This window comes from Coloeus monedula, assembly GCF_965178545.1.
Source record: "Coloeus monedula genome assembly, chromosome: 5".
Classification (NCBI taxonomy): domain Eukaryota; kingdom Metazoa; phylum Chordata; class Aves; order Passeriformes; family Corvidae; genus Coloeus; species Coloeus monedula.
Window position 1 is genome coordinate 3,390,412 of NC_138785.1, and position 14,173 is coordinate 3,404,584.

Consider the following 14,173-nt stretch of genomic DNA (forward strand, 5'->3'; position numbering starts at 1 on the left):
TCTTGGAAATCCAGAAAGAGTAGGCATTGCATTTTAATGATGTTCCAAAATACATAATTTATCGTGAAGGAATCATTTTTCCTCAGAAGCAAAACAGTCCAATAAAATACTGATTCCCAGACACTTGGGCTGGCCCTTCACTGAGGCCGTCTTCTGTTCCTGCTTGTCATGCTGCTTCCCAACACCCCCGGTTCTGCAGGAGGGGGAGGTTGAGGGAGGCAGGTGGTCAGTGTGTACCTGCACAGCAGCTTCTGATGCAGCACTCCCAGAGCACGGAAAGGCAAAGTGATGTCCCAAAAAGTGCAGAGTAAAAGGACATCACATCAGTTCCAGCTCATTCAACCTCTCTACAGCAAGAACTCCACTCAGAAGTTGAAATGGCTCTAGTTCTGTTTTTTCCCTCTCTTGCAGGGGTTGGACAAAAGAGGAAATACAATATGGAAAAATTAAAATTGCTTCTGCATAAGAGCTGCCATGGAGGGGCTTGCTGTGCTTAACTTGGGTGCTTTCACACTGCACTTTCTACTAACTTGTCCTTCCTTTTCAGGAGGTCCTTGCCTTTATTGAAGAGCCAACACAACATTAGAAATTTTCCTCAAAAGCAAAATAATTCCTAATTTAATGGCTCCTTTGATAGTGTTGTCAGACAGTAAAATAGTTAAGCAAGGAAGAGTTGAGAGATGAGTACTGCTTCCCAAAAATAGGAGGAGGAGGAGAAAGGCTTTTTGGAAAATGAAGAAGCTGCCCTTGCTTTTGTTGCTGACATGAAAGCCGGTACTGATGTGAAGTGTAAGATGTTAATGCTGCAGCACTGTGAGGCTCTGTCTGTCTGCTTGCCAATTTAGTTGAAATGTACGTGATTACAAGTAGAATTAACAGCAAGTTGAACTATTTCTCTTTTCAAGTGCCTCAGTTCTTTAGCAGCTTTTGAGCAGAAAAATAGTCATAAATACGTTGGTGTGACTGCACAAAGAAGGAGTCATTCCTCTTTGGTGAACTGGAGTTCAACAAGGCAATCTTGATTTATTCCTTTGATCAGTCAAGGCACTTGGGTCTGAATATTTTTGTTGATGCTGAAGAAATTACAACTGTCTGTTTGCTGAAGAAAGGCTGACACTTGTAGCTTCTCTATGCCAGACTCTAAAATGAAATCATGTTGGGATATTTGAGGGCAGAAGGCAGGATGGCTTCCTGGCTATGGAAGTGGGAAGCAGGTTTGAATATAGGAGTTTTATCCTTGGCTTTTCAGCTGATTTACTTGAACAAAAGCTTTTGACAGCCCATGTCATCTGTCCATGCCTCTGTCCTGTTTGTGAGATGAGAAAATCTGTTCTTTTGCTGTCGGGATAACTTCTGTCTATTCCCTGGATTGTAACAGGGCCTTTTACTGAGATTTTTATTTTTACTGTTAGTGAAGAAAGGGGTCTTTCATCATGTATGGAATACTCAGATTTGATTTCTGGCACTAGGAGTTTCCTAAACTAGTCTGTGAGCTTAGGAAAAGTTCAAAAGAAGGTACTCCGTTGGAGCTGTGTACATGTTAGAGATTATGCAGCCAACGATTTGTTTTCCTTATAGTACCAGCAGAAATGTAACATGTATAACGTAAGCATGTGAAGACTTGACTAAATGGTTTTAAAATACAGTCTTCAGTACTGGTGTATTTATGTAACATCTCATAGAGATACCCAGAGGGGCTGTTCATAAACAATCATAAAATATCTAGAGAATACCAGCAGTTTACCCTCAGCTTACAAAACAGCATGTAGAAATGAAATTGCAGGCTTTTCATCCCCCTACTTTTCTCTCTTCTGTCTTTCTGATGGAAACTCACAGTAATAGGCCCTGCCATCTGCTACTATATATTTTTCATGAGTTTTAACATTTTGTTTTTAGAACCTGAAATATGAGTAAAATGTCAAGTTGCCCAGAAAATAATCACAGGCACGACAACTCAAATGTTAGCTTGTCTTGTCTGTACCCAAAGTGGTTCACAGCAGGTCTGTGGCCTCCCTCTTCGCAGGCAGAGCAGGTAGACACTTGGAATTAGCTGATATGTTCCCAACACAATGCGAGAAGGTGGGAGCCACACTGGCAAAATTAATTCCCAGGGAAGAAGTAAACTCTGTGTTGCATTGTTACAGAAATGTCATGGGTTTCTTGCCACCTTTCTCCCTCCTTCCTCTTAAAAGCCTGTGTGCCATTCTGGTTTTCCATCCTGCTGAGACCAGACTGGAGATGAAAAGCTAGGAAGATGTTAGAAAGGTACAGGATAAAACCTTCACCTCAAAAAATGCTCACAGCTCTTCATGTGGAGGGAAAGAAGCGAGCAGCCCTTCGTGCCACCTCAGTGTCAGGCTGTGCTCAGGATCCCCTCTCCTCAACAACGTGTGCCCTTAGCACGGGAAGGGAATAGCTGCATTATTTGCCTCCTACCTTTTTAACCATGCAGAGATAAAATCATTTCAGTGAATAGGTTCTGAGCAGCTCATGGTTGGTTTTCATATAAATCCTGTGCAGATTTGCTGCTTTTCATTAGAATAAGAAGCCTCCTCAGAGATCTTTGCACTTGCGGCCTATGCAAAAGCCCTCGTTACAGCATTGCAAGATTTTTTACTTCATATTCCACTTCATAAGTCTGGAGCTTGTTTTCAATTATCTCCATTCTGTGCTTCATTTTGCTCATTTCTTTAGAATGTCTCTTGTTCACAGGACAGTTTTCAGGCTTTGCAGTGAAAGAAGATGATCTTTACCAGGTGAGCCCTGGGAAAGACCTGAAGAAGAGCTTATGTGCTCTAATAAGGTGGATATTGCCTCAATCTGTAAAATGGGGCATATTTTAAGGACTTGTAAGTTGAGTGTCCTCTGCCTGATACCAAAACTGGGCTTGGCTTCCTAGCATTTTGTTGTCATTGGCATATAATTGGAGGCAAATTACTTATATAATGAAAACATCCAGGGGAACTAATTAAAATTACTGGCTCATATTTTTCAAGGCACCAAGTTGTCATTGCGTTTCAAGAGTAGGGAGCTTGCTAGACCTTTCAACCTTTGAAAATATCCAGTCATTTTGATCTTTTTTGTGCTTTTAAAATACATTCCGCCTTCATAACCCAGTTACTCTTCTCTGACAATAGCAGTGCTTTCAACCACTTTATTACAATCATTGTGCTATACTGTATGTTGACTTGGAAAACTTTTTGATGACCTTTGCTTGTCTGTTTTGTTCTTGCTTTGCAAAGTTTGGAAAGCTGGGTTTCTGTGTTACACCTGAAAAACTGAACGAGAGAAAAGCAGGGTGTAGGAGTCTGGGAGGTAACTCCTGAATGTAATACATAAGTCTTAGGAGTAACAAATCAAGAAGAGCATATTGAAACCAAAGAGTGAAGCTGTACCTGATGAATAATGCTTTCCCCCTTCTTCCTCCATGCTGGTTTTTTTGTTTGTACTACTTTAGTGCAAGTACACAGATGCTGACAGTCAGTATGCTCACTATGTGAGAAATGAGTCAGAATTTGGGGGAATCTGGGATCCAGTTCTTTGATGTGGAATAGGATTGATTTAACTCCTTGCTGTCTCTCTAGATTTTTCTTTTTGCATTGCCCATGATTTTGAAACATGACTGAATTGCTTTGGATGTACTTGAGCTGATGTACAGAAATGTAATTCTAACAGTTGCTCTTCACCCTTGTGAATGGAGCAGTGCTGTGGGGCACAAGAGATCTGAAATTCATTCCTGGCTGTGGCCCAGGTTTACTGAGTGGCCAGTGGGAGGTCTTTTCTGTGTGTGTGCCTTTGTTTTCCTATCTCATGATTCAGGGAGTAACCCAGTATTTGATAGCTGGTCATCTTCATGAGGAAAATGATGGAGTTTTCATGTGGTCTTTAATCTTTGTATGCTAATAAAAATATCTGTACTGCTCTGTGTTACATAAAGAGCTGTTTTTAAATAGCAAAACCAATTGAAAAGACACATAACTATAAAAGTACTTATATTGTTATATTAAATTTCTGTGTCAGGTTGTGTTTTCTACAGGTGTGTTTATATGGTGGGTTGTTTCTTTTTCAGGCCCTGCTTGACACTCAGAATCTTTTGAGAGCCCAAATTACAAATTTTACTTTCAACCTGGGATTTTCAGGGAAATTTTACCACACAGGTAAGAATGAAATGCTAAAATCACTTTGATTTTGATGGTGTTGTGTATAGTGTGAGGACAAGTAGGAATTAGAGAATCTAAGGGCCTTAGTATGCTGTGCTCCTGCATTGGTTGCTGGTATGGAGCAGATTAAATGCACCCCCCCCCCCCCCCGTTAAAATTTAGTTCCTTTCAATCTGTTTTTGAATAGTAAGTTCCGCCAATCACATAAAATTTTGTATTGATTTCACTGAGGGATCTGTTGAGCTACCACAGTTCATCCTTGTGATTGTTTCATGTCTACTGTAGAAATATAGCAATATATATTATCCCTTAAAATAATTTTTTACTTAAACCACTGTAGAAGTAGGGAGAGATAAAAGAGAGGGTATTAAATAGGATGTGGGCTGGCAAAGTGGTCCTGACTGTCCTATTTTGTCACCAGTGCCTCAGCAGGCAGTATTTTAAGTGGTCACAATTTATTATGTTAATATCATTCTTATGTTTTCCAACATTTGTGAAAATATAATAAAAGTAGAGACTTTAGTTCTGGAATATTTTTTTTCTTCTTCTCCCCTCTGCAGGGACTGAGGAGGAGGATGAGGGCGATGACCTGCTGCTGAGATCTGTGGATGAGTTCTGGTGGTTTCCCCACATGTGGAGTCACATGCAGCCACACCTCTTCCACAATGAGTCCTCGCTGGTGGAGCAGATGATCCTCAACAAAAAATTTGCCTTAGTGAGTTATATTTTTGCATTTTTTATTTAATTTAGGTACTCAGAAACCATTATTCTGTTTAGATTACGAAAAAAAAATCAAGTTTCTGAAAGAAAAATTACTCCATTGAAAGGTATCAAATGACTCTGTGAAACCACTGCCTGTTAGGTTTAGGTAAGTGTGCCATTTTCAAAGATGCATTTCTGCAGTGACATCCAATAACGTCTTATATATTCCCTTTGGATCTTTATGTAAACTTGTTTTGAAGAGTATTGCCTTTACTAATCATTTATTCACAGCAAAGCTCTGAATCAAAATGTTTCAGGGAGAATATAAGAAAAAGTAAAAACAAATTTTAGATCTGAGGATATTTGAGAAACACATCGTAGTTAATTTCATTCAATAAACCAAAACAAAATTGCCATACATAAAACATGTTATTTGTCTGAAGAGGGGGTCTAGTGTTAAGACCTAAAAATGCATTGTATCAAAATAGCTCAGCAAACGTAACTTGTTTGCTGAACTACATCTGCTCTTCCAACAGCCTAATTTTACTTCTTCTTCTCAAAATACACTGGTTGCTCTTTAGCTGGCAGGTGATGACTTTGTTCCTGGAAGGAGCAGGGGGATTTGAAATACCAGAGCAACAAACAGTGCACTTAATAGTCCTGTGTCAGTGAGTGTAGGAGCACAGGACAGACCTGACTATCAGCCAATTAAAGTTTGTATTTGAAAACTTGGCTTTTAAGTGGGACACATGCTTTCTTTCAAACAAAGAGTTCACCAAGTTTGCTGGTAATTGTAGTTGTACTGAGTGCAGGACAGCTCCACTTTAATGTTTCCTTTCAAGAAACCATTACAGTAGAAGTTAGATTCCTGAAAATTTTAAAGTCCTGTGTCCAGAATTGCACTTTTAATATGATTCTGTGTACTGATGCAAGCTCCACTGGAAATCAAATGGGTCCTTGTAGTTCTGGTGTGGCCTAAGACATCCTCTGGGATTAGTCTGTATGATATAATTGTTGAAGTGTGTTTTAAGGATAATGCCTATTCAACCGTGGTTTATGTAACTTCAGCAATTGCCGTTTTCTTCACTACTTTCAGTGCTCTTAATGCTTACAGATACCTTCTATTAATTTTTTTTCTTTTTTCGACATACAGACATGAAGCTACTCATTATGTTTCATTTGCTCAGAGCATTCAAATTAATAGCAGAGAGAAGTATCCACTTTTTTCAAAGAGGCCAGAACTGCTGATGCCTCGTGCATTATCCACTGAATGTGGGTATTGTGTGGGAAATGCTCAACCGGGAAATTACAGTCAGTAAGGAATAATGGAGACACTACTTCATTGAAGATGACAGGCCCCTTATTAGAGTGAAAGATTGAGATTACATATTTCTTACTGCCTATTGTGAAACTTGAGGGAGAAAACCGTAAAAATTAGAATTTTGTTTATAGATAAATGAAGGAGATTCAGTGGGATGTTAGAGAATGCAATTTCTTACATGGTCTGTGAAGATTTTCCTTTCTGATGTTTATGCATGCTTAAGGGAAATAGGAAAGATAAAAGGACGAGGAATTGAATTATCTGTGATGGAATTAAATCGTGTAAAGCTGTGTAACTGATGGCGTATCCAGTCCTTGTCTCCTCATGCAGTACAACCAGGAGGGCAGCTGTTACCCATTCCTGTTTGGCAGATCACACATGGTGCCCTTTATGTGTGCTATAAATTCCTAAAGGGACACAAGAATTTCACCATTCTTTTAAACATAGAGAAGTCAGGGTTGCCCACTGTGATTGAGCCAGGCATGGCTGTTACACACAATAAATGGTTTTACTAACATCATCCCCCTATTCTTCTAGAGATTTTCATGTTCCTTAGTAACTAGCTCGTTCAAAGGAAGAGGTCCAGGTACCAGCCAATGCTTTGCATGCACAGTATGATTAGGAAATACAATGAAGATGACCTTGTCAATTCAAGCCATATAAAAAGCTCTAAGACAGAATTCAAAGGCAGTGCAGTGGCAAAACGGTATCTTCTGGACTGTGCATTCTGCTAATCAGGCTATCCAGGAATATCTGCTCTATACTGTTCCTTTGAAAAGTAACCTGAAGGAAAATGCGTTGGATGTGAAGAGAATGTAATAGCAGCAAGGTGAGTATGTACACAGGATAAACAGCAGGAGTCTTCAAAAACAGGAAATGTGCTACAAAAGGGTTTACTCTACAACATTTGCCTGTAGACTGTTACAAGTGCTTATCTTTCCTCCGTTTTTAACATGACACTAAAATAGTTAAGCTGGTTTTTGAAAATGGATTTGTGTTTTGAATGGACTAGAGGGGAAATGCAGTGACTCTGAAATTCAGCTCCTTATCCAAGTAATTGTGAAGGGACATGTAGTGGAAATTGCAGTTTTGTAGTTGTAGCTGCCAAACGGTATGTATTGTTTTGAGTTTGTGCCAGTGATTTTGTCTCTGAAATTGGGATTTGTGAGCAAATTCCTTGCAAGAACTTAAAGAGTGCAGCTTTCTTTTTAATGTAGATTGAAGAAACCAGTGTAAAATACATTTATATCCTTCTTCCCTGCATACTCATAAAAATATTTAGTAAAAAGGCTTTTGTCTTAAAATCCTGTGTTCCACCTTCCCCATGCTGCCTTCCATCTCGTTCCAGATCAACAGGTTCTGATATTACTGTTATTTTCATCTCCTGTTCTTGATCTTTCACAAAAACAGCATTTGAGAAATGCCAAAACATCAGGTTTCTTAAATTTTTGAGGGCAGCCATTGTTCTGTCATGTTTTAGGAACATGGTATTCCAACTGACTTGGGCTATGCAGTGGCTCCACACCACTCTGGAGTCTATCCAGTACACGTTCAGCTTTATGATGCCTGGAAAAAGGTCTGGAACATCAGAGTTACCAGCACAGAAGAATACCCACATCTGAAACCCGCAAGGTATAGACGAGGCTTCATCCACAAAAACATCATGGTAAGTTGTATTGCTGATGTTCATTTTGTACTCTACCATTTCAGGAACAATTTATTTTTAAGTGGAATGGAATCCTGAAAGTTCACATTGTGAGAAGCACGTATTGCTATGCATAAGTAGCAAGATATATTTGACAGTGTCTTGTTAATTAAAATCAGTCTGTTGCTGGTGATGTTTCTGCTGATGAAGGTGGTGTTCAGGCACCCTGCTGTCAGCAGTTAACAGGCTGTTAACTGTTCTAGTCCTACGGTTAATGCTGGTTCAGGAAGCTCAAGGAAAAAGTCAATTTTGCATCATTTAACACGATATGCTGGGTTAGATTTCTATCAGGTTTTAAATTTGCATGGTACCATTAGCTGCAAAACAGTATTGCCAGGTTATGCCATCTCAGAATCTGGATCTTGGTGGGTACATAATGTTTGTCTTCCCCAAGAGCTGTGCATGGCTGCCCTTGTTTGGCTTCCTGGTGTACACAAATGCGAGCTGGGCTTTGCAGCCTGGTTTAACCCAGAGCTGTCAGCCTGGGTGCAGGCAGAGCCTCAGGAGCTGCAGGGAAGGAAGACTCCCCTCTGCACCACTTCCAGGCTACCAAAGTGCTCTCAAATCCCACTGTGTTTCTGAATGACACAACTCACAGCGCTGTTGCTGACAGCCACGTTTGCCAAAGGAAGGGCTTGCACACAACTGACACGGAAGGCGTTGTGCTGCTGCCATCCAGGCACTGGGGCGGAGGCTATTTCGGATTCACATCTCGTCATTATTATCTCAGAAGTGTTTCAAAACAGCTTTCCAAAATACTTGGTGGCATGTTCCCAAGTAATTTTCTTTTGGAGCGTGTGGGAGAGCAGTGAATGGGGGCCTTGTGTTGTACCTCTGGCTGCAACAGGCACTTCTGGGAGGTCAAGTGCCTTGGCACAACACTGCCACTTAGAACAGAATTCTGGTATTGTTCTCGGGTTGCCACGGATACCACTTTTTTAAGCTAAGTAGTAATATTTTAAAGTTTTGGTCTATTTTTGGGTGAAACAAATGGAAATGATCTCCAGAAATCCAGGAACAAAATTGGCACCACACAGGGTTGAGCTACAGTTCGTTCTCCTCAGAGCAATCGCTGCGTGTGAAATAATGGGTTTGTGGATGTGCTCAGGGAGCACAAAGATGATTTGGGGAAGACGGATTGACTCAGAATCTCCAAAAATCTCTTCCATAAATATTTGTAAAAACACATCATTTGAAGACACATAATGAGATTTAACACAAGGACACTGCAGCCAAAAATCTGTTTCCAAAACCAGTGATATAAAACCACCTGTTCGGAGAGTGTTGAGCGTTCAGTTCTCCAGGGCAAATGCCTCAATATTTTACATCTTCAGGCTAACAGTAATGAACACGCTCTGTAAGAACATTGTTATGTAAGGTTTGTCGGAGCATCTCCAATCCAGTACAGCTTCATTCCCTGCCTCTCTAGAGAATTGTTCTCCTATTTCCTCAATGAAATCCAAAGGTTTTTTAAAAACTTAGGCAAGTTTATAGCAGAGGTACAAATTCCATACGTTTTCTGACAACACAGAATTTACAGTCTGTGATCACAGTATTCTCTACATAACAAAAAAAATGTTGAGAACTGAAACTGCAAGAAATAAAGAGTATCTACAAAGCCACAGCCTGTGTCAAATTAGGCATTTGTATGCTTTAAAAGTTAATCTATCACAACAATCCCAGTTAAGCATCATACATGAACGTCTGTACTCAGCTGTTGATTTTCCATAAGGACTAGACATAGCTGAAATACTCTCCAGCAAATTACTTTCTGAATTCGATAGAAAATATATTGAATTTCTGATGAAAAACATTTTTTAGTTCTTCATATTCAAAGGATTTGTTCTTGGAATGTTTTTTAAATTAATTTTGCTCAGACTACTTTGTATTTCAACTGGTCCTACAAAACCACAGCTGAATGAGTTAATCTTTTATATAAAGTGAGAATTATTGGCAGAATTCCCTATGTGTCAGTGTAGAATTATTGTTGGTGGTGATGCCTAAGCCAAAGAAAAACCAACTTGCCTTTCCAATTACAGTTTAAATTTACAACAAAACCATCATTCAGATAAAAGTGGAACTGATTGATACGATACAGACTGATAATATTTTAGATTATCTTTCACATTATTTTAAAACTTTAGACTTCAAATACTTGGGTTTAGGATGAGGTGTTACGGACAGAATGAGTTTGAGGAAGCCCTGGAATTGTAATTTGGTGATAGAGATCAGTCTCCAATTTCAAACAAAATGTGAGGAATTTTTGGATGTTATGATTTTAGGGATAGTTACTCATCTAGATCATTACTGATTTCTAGCAAAGTTGAGATGCCCAATATACCCAGCAGTTACCAGTTACATATTATTTCTCTGACTTTTATTATCTCATTAGAAGCATAAACTCTTGAGTTTTTTCTTTTTTGTTTCATAAATGCAGGTGCTTCCTAGGCAAACTTGTGGCTTGTTCACCCACACCATTTTCTATAAAGAGTATCCTGGAGGTCCAAAGGAATTAGACAAAAGTATTCAAGGAGGAGAGCTGTTCTTCACAGTGGTTCTCAATCCAGTAAGTACAGTGGAATTTTGAAATGTTTCTAAAAAATTAGTTAAAGAAAATTACTGAATGTTCCAGGGCTGATCAGCTGGGTCTCCCCAACAGTAATGGTTAGGCACAGTGAGTTCTTTTGCTTTTTCAATTAATTAAATTAAGATCTAATATTATATATATTCTGTTAGTTGTACAAAGCAGTCTCCACCATTTTTGACAACTGTTTTGTTAGTAATGCAGCAGTGCTAGCCTGTCTTGTTCTTTACTTTTTGCATGAAATCAGACCCCTGAGATTTAATTTTTAGAAGAATTCAAATGTAAAGAACTGCTGTGAGTATCTCAGGTAAAGTTCATTTCTCTGCTCTGCCAAAGTTGTGATGCAAAGCGTTTGGGAGCATTTATTGAGGTGAGAAGGCTGCAAGCAAGGAATACTTGGGCTGCAATCAGTTTTGAGAAATTTCACTTGCTGTCTCATAGCAGCTTTGAAGAAGAGATCCAAGTAAAAGAACCACACAGTTCAAAGAAAAGATCTGAGTAAATGAATGACATCTGCTTAACCTTTCCTTTATCTTTAATAGAAGATAAACAAGAAGTGAGGCAATGAAACAAACGGAACACTGACAGAAGAGAGCAGTGTAGTACTTCCAAATGGCATGGGATTAGGTCACTTGTTTCAAAACTGACCTTTTAGACAAGCTTTTAGATGAGGTTTTTGTTTGGGGTCCAAATAAAACATATAAATAAAATTCTACTGTTCTGTAGAAATGTAGTCATGGGAACACCAAAGGGAACAAAACGTATTTCCACTCAAAGCTTTCGGAATAACAGCCTAAATATTTTGTGCCCTTTTTTAATCTTCCGTAATTTAATGCAGTCTGAAGAAAAACCATTTCTGAAAGCTACTTCAGCAATTTATATTCAGGTCTGTTTTTCAAGCCTCAAATTCTTTTGGGCTATAGTTTTGGCTCTTTGAGAGCAGTTACTTTGTGTTGTTCCCCTTTTTCATGTTCACATAGCAGAATTAGGAAATAAAAACTTCAGTTCCTTAACACATGTGTGGTTTTCCTTGTCGAGGGTGGCAGTGGTCACAGTCGTAGCTTTGATGATGTGTATTGTTCCAGGCACAGCATAGAATCAATCATAGAATAGTTTAGGGTGGAAGGGACTTTCAAGGCCATCTAGTTCCAACCCCAGGTTAATAGAGCTGAGACCTGGAAAATTCATTGGCTGGGGAGGGCATTGGTACCATAGCAGTGCTTTGGCAGCATGTGGGTTTTGACTAGAAGTTACTAGTTTAGCAGATTAGACATAGTGGAAAGCACAGTAACAATATTTTGAGTCAGGCATTGAAGCACAGCCACAACAGCCAAAAACTATTTTACACCAGTAAGGAACAGCAAAATTTGACTGCTTGAGGCATAAGCCTTTTAAATTAAAAGATTGAAGAGAATGGAGGGAAAGACGAGATAAGCAGTGAAACTTCCATGATTTTTGATACTCATTGTGGAGGTTTGATCATGCCTGCCTGACATCCTGGAACGTGAGTACAGTAGTGTCTTTTTATACATTACACTTAGGTCTTTGATTCATGCATTGCTATGTAGACTGTGTGATCACCTACTTCTGAAAATTATGATATCCCAAATACAGTACAGGCTAAAAGAATAGAAGTTAAATGCAGTGTTTTCTAAGTACAACTGTAAATGAGTATTAGGCCAAGATCTGCCCAAGACTCCTTCTAAAGAGTGACGTTGAAAAGATGATGTATCTTTGTTTTAAATACCTGCCTCTAAACAGTTTCTCAAGTTCTAAGCATTAGCCTGGCAAGTCATCAATTTAAAGATTAATGTTTGTACCTTTGTGGGTTTTAGGTCTTGCATTTATTTATGTTACAATTTGCAAGTCAGAGCTGGGCAAAAATTTAAACATTAAAATGAAGACTTAAGTAGCTTTAGGAGTCTGTCTAATTATGGGGTGGCATTTTGGATTTCATAAGCTTTCCTGTGTTTTCATTAAAATTGCTGGGATTTCTTGATGTGAAACACCCAGCTTTTGAGAGGATGCAAAAATGCCATTATGAGGCATTCTCAAAACATTGTTTTTCACTGATACAAAACTAAGAAGAGAAAACACTACCCATGAATCATTACAATGTCAGCTAAACAATGTTCTCAGTAATGAGTACATAAATAGTTAGTTTCCAAACCTGGAAAATGTGAGTGTGGATTAAATGCTAATTTTAACAAATTTCTTCATTATATTTAATTTGGAAGTGAATGTAGCTTCTGAGGTGTAAGTCACCAGGCTGAGACTTCAGAAACTGAGTACCCTACATTGAAATAAGTGCTCCTAAGAATGAAGCCCAGCATTTCTCAGTGGTTTGGCTGTGCAGTGGTGTAAGAGAGGCTCTGCCTCTCTACAGTGTGCTCGATCAACCACCGTGTGCAGGATAAACCACAAAAACCCGCAGGACCATGTGTGCATCTGTGGGTTTTTGTCATGAGAAGCAGCATGATGGCCCTGTTCCCAGGGCATTGTGCAGGCAGATGTCCTGCAGGTATGCAAAGCCTCAGGAAATCTGAGATGGGAAATGTGACTGGGAACCAACAGTTGGCTTGTTGGAGTAGCAAATCTCACAGCTGGCAGGTTGCGTTCGTGTGGTTTGCGTTTGTACCCCCTCAGTGGTGGCTGGGATGTGATGCTGACCATTATTGCTGTCGTGTTCATAAAGCATCCTGAATTCTGAAGTGCCACCAAGCTGCAAAAGGGCCAAAGCACTAAGAGAACACTATTACCCACTCTTCAAGTAATATTTTGTATGTCTGTGTCCTGTTAAAGATCTTGCTGACTGCAGCAGCCCTCGGGCGAGATTGTGCTATATCGGGATCTTGCACAAAATGTTTCACAGGAAAAGAAAAAGCAAGCTTCAGCAGCCTGTATTACTGGTATACTGGCATTATTTCCCCCCAGATTATCAGTTGAATAATTGACTTACAGGGAGGTTGAGGGACTTGCACTGATTTAGCCAGAGAATACCGGGGCAAAGCCACAAGGAAAACATGCACCGTAGAACTGTGTAGTGATGAATATCTTACCCAGTCAGACACATCTCCTTCTCTGGTTTATTGTCTCACATAGTTACTGTTTTTTCATACCACTATACTGACTTTAAAACATTTTAGCACATGTTCTTCCTGATAAACTTGTTCGAATCTTCAGTGACTTCAGATTCATCTCTCTCTGCAATATCCAGTGAAATTCTTGGATAATTAAAACAAATTTCTGTTCAATGTTTCTTAGAACAAAATTGTACCGGTCTCCTAAATACGTCTTTTGAAGGGAGTGAGCCATTACATTTTGAGCTATGTATGATGAAGAGGTCAGTACAGACACTGTCATCAACTGTATCACTGCTTCTCAGATCTGTTGAACTGCAGGAGATACAGATCTGGAGCTTTTCTATCCTACGAGATGAATGTTTAAGGGTAACCAAGAGTTCATGAAATTTTTCTGTAAGTTTTCTGCCCCTAAGAAAATCAAACAGAATACAGTAATTGGATGACGTGAATTTACATGCACTTCCTTGCAAAGTACTGTGTGTCTAGAGATGGAAAGAAAAGGGAAAATGCCCTGTGGAGAGTAATTTGGTGAAAGCCTTCAAATGGTTGACAGCCCAACAATGAAACTAATGTGTAGCCAGCTGTGTGCTCTTGACATGGTTACAGCAGTGCTGATGA

The 14,173-nt window shown here is 39.3% G+C and overlaps 1 protein-coding gene across 1 annotated transcript in view; it reads left to right on the forward strand.

Moving 5' to 3' along the window:
* LOC309573466 (bifunctional heparan sulfate N-deacetylase/N-sulfotransferase 3) overlaps positions 1-14,173 on the forward strand; it is a gene marked incomplete at both ends in the record, with an annotated part of 42,608 nt that overhangs the window by 13,463 nt on the left and 14,972 nt on the right. Inside the window, 4 exons of the mRNA XM_082282453.1 lie at positions 4,070-4,157; positions 4,721-4,875; positions 7,664-7,849; positions 10,326-10,454. Coding sequence (XP_082138579.1) covers positions 4,070-4,157; positions 4,721-4,875; positions 7,664-7,849; positions 10,326-10,454 — 558 coding nt within the window. The remainder of the gene's footprint in view (positions 1-4,069; positions 4,158-4,720; positions 4,876-7,663; positions 7,850-10,325; positions 10,455-14,173) is intronic.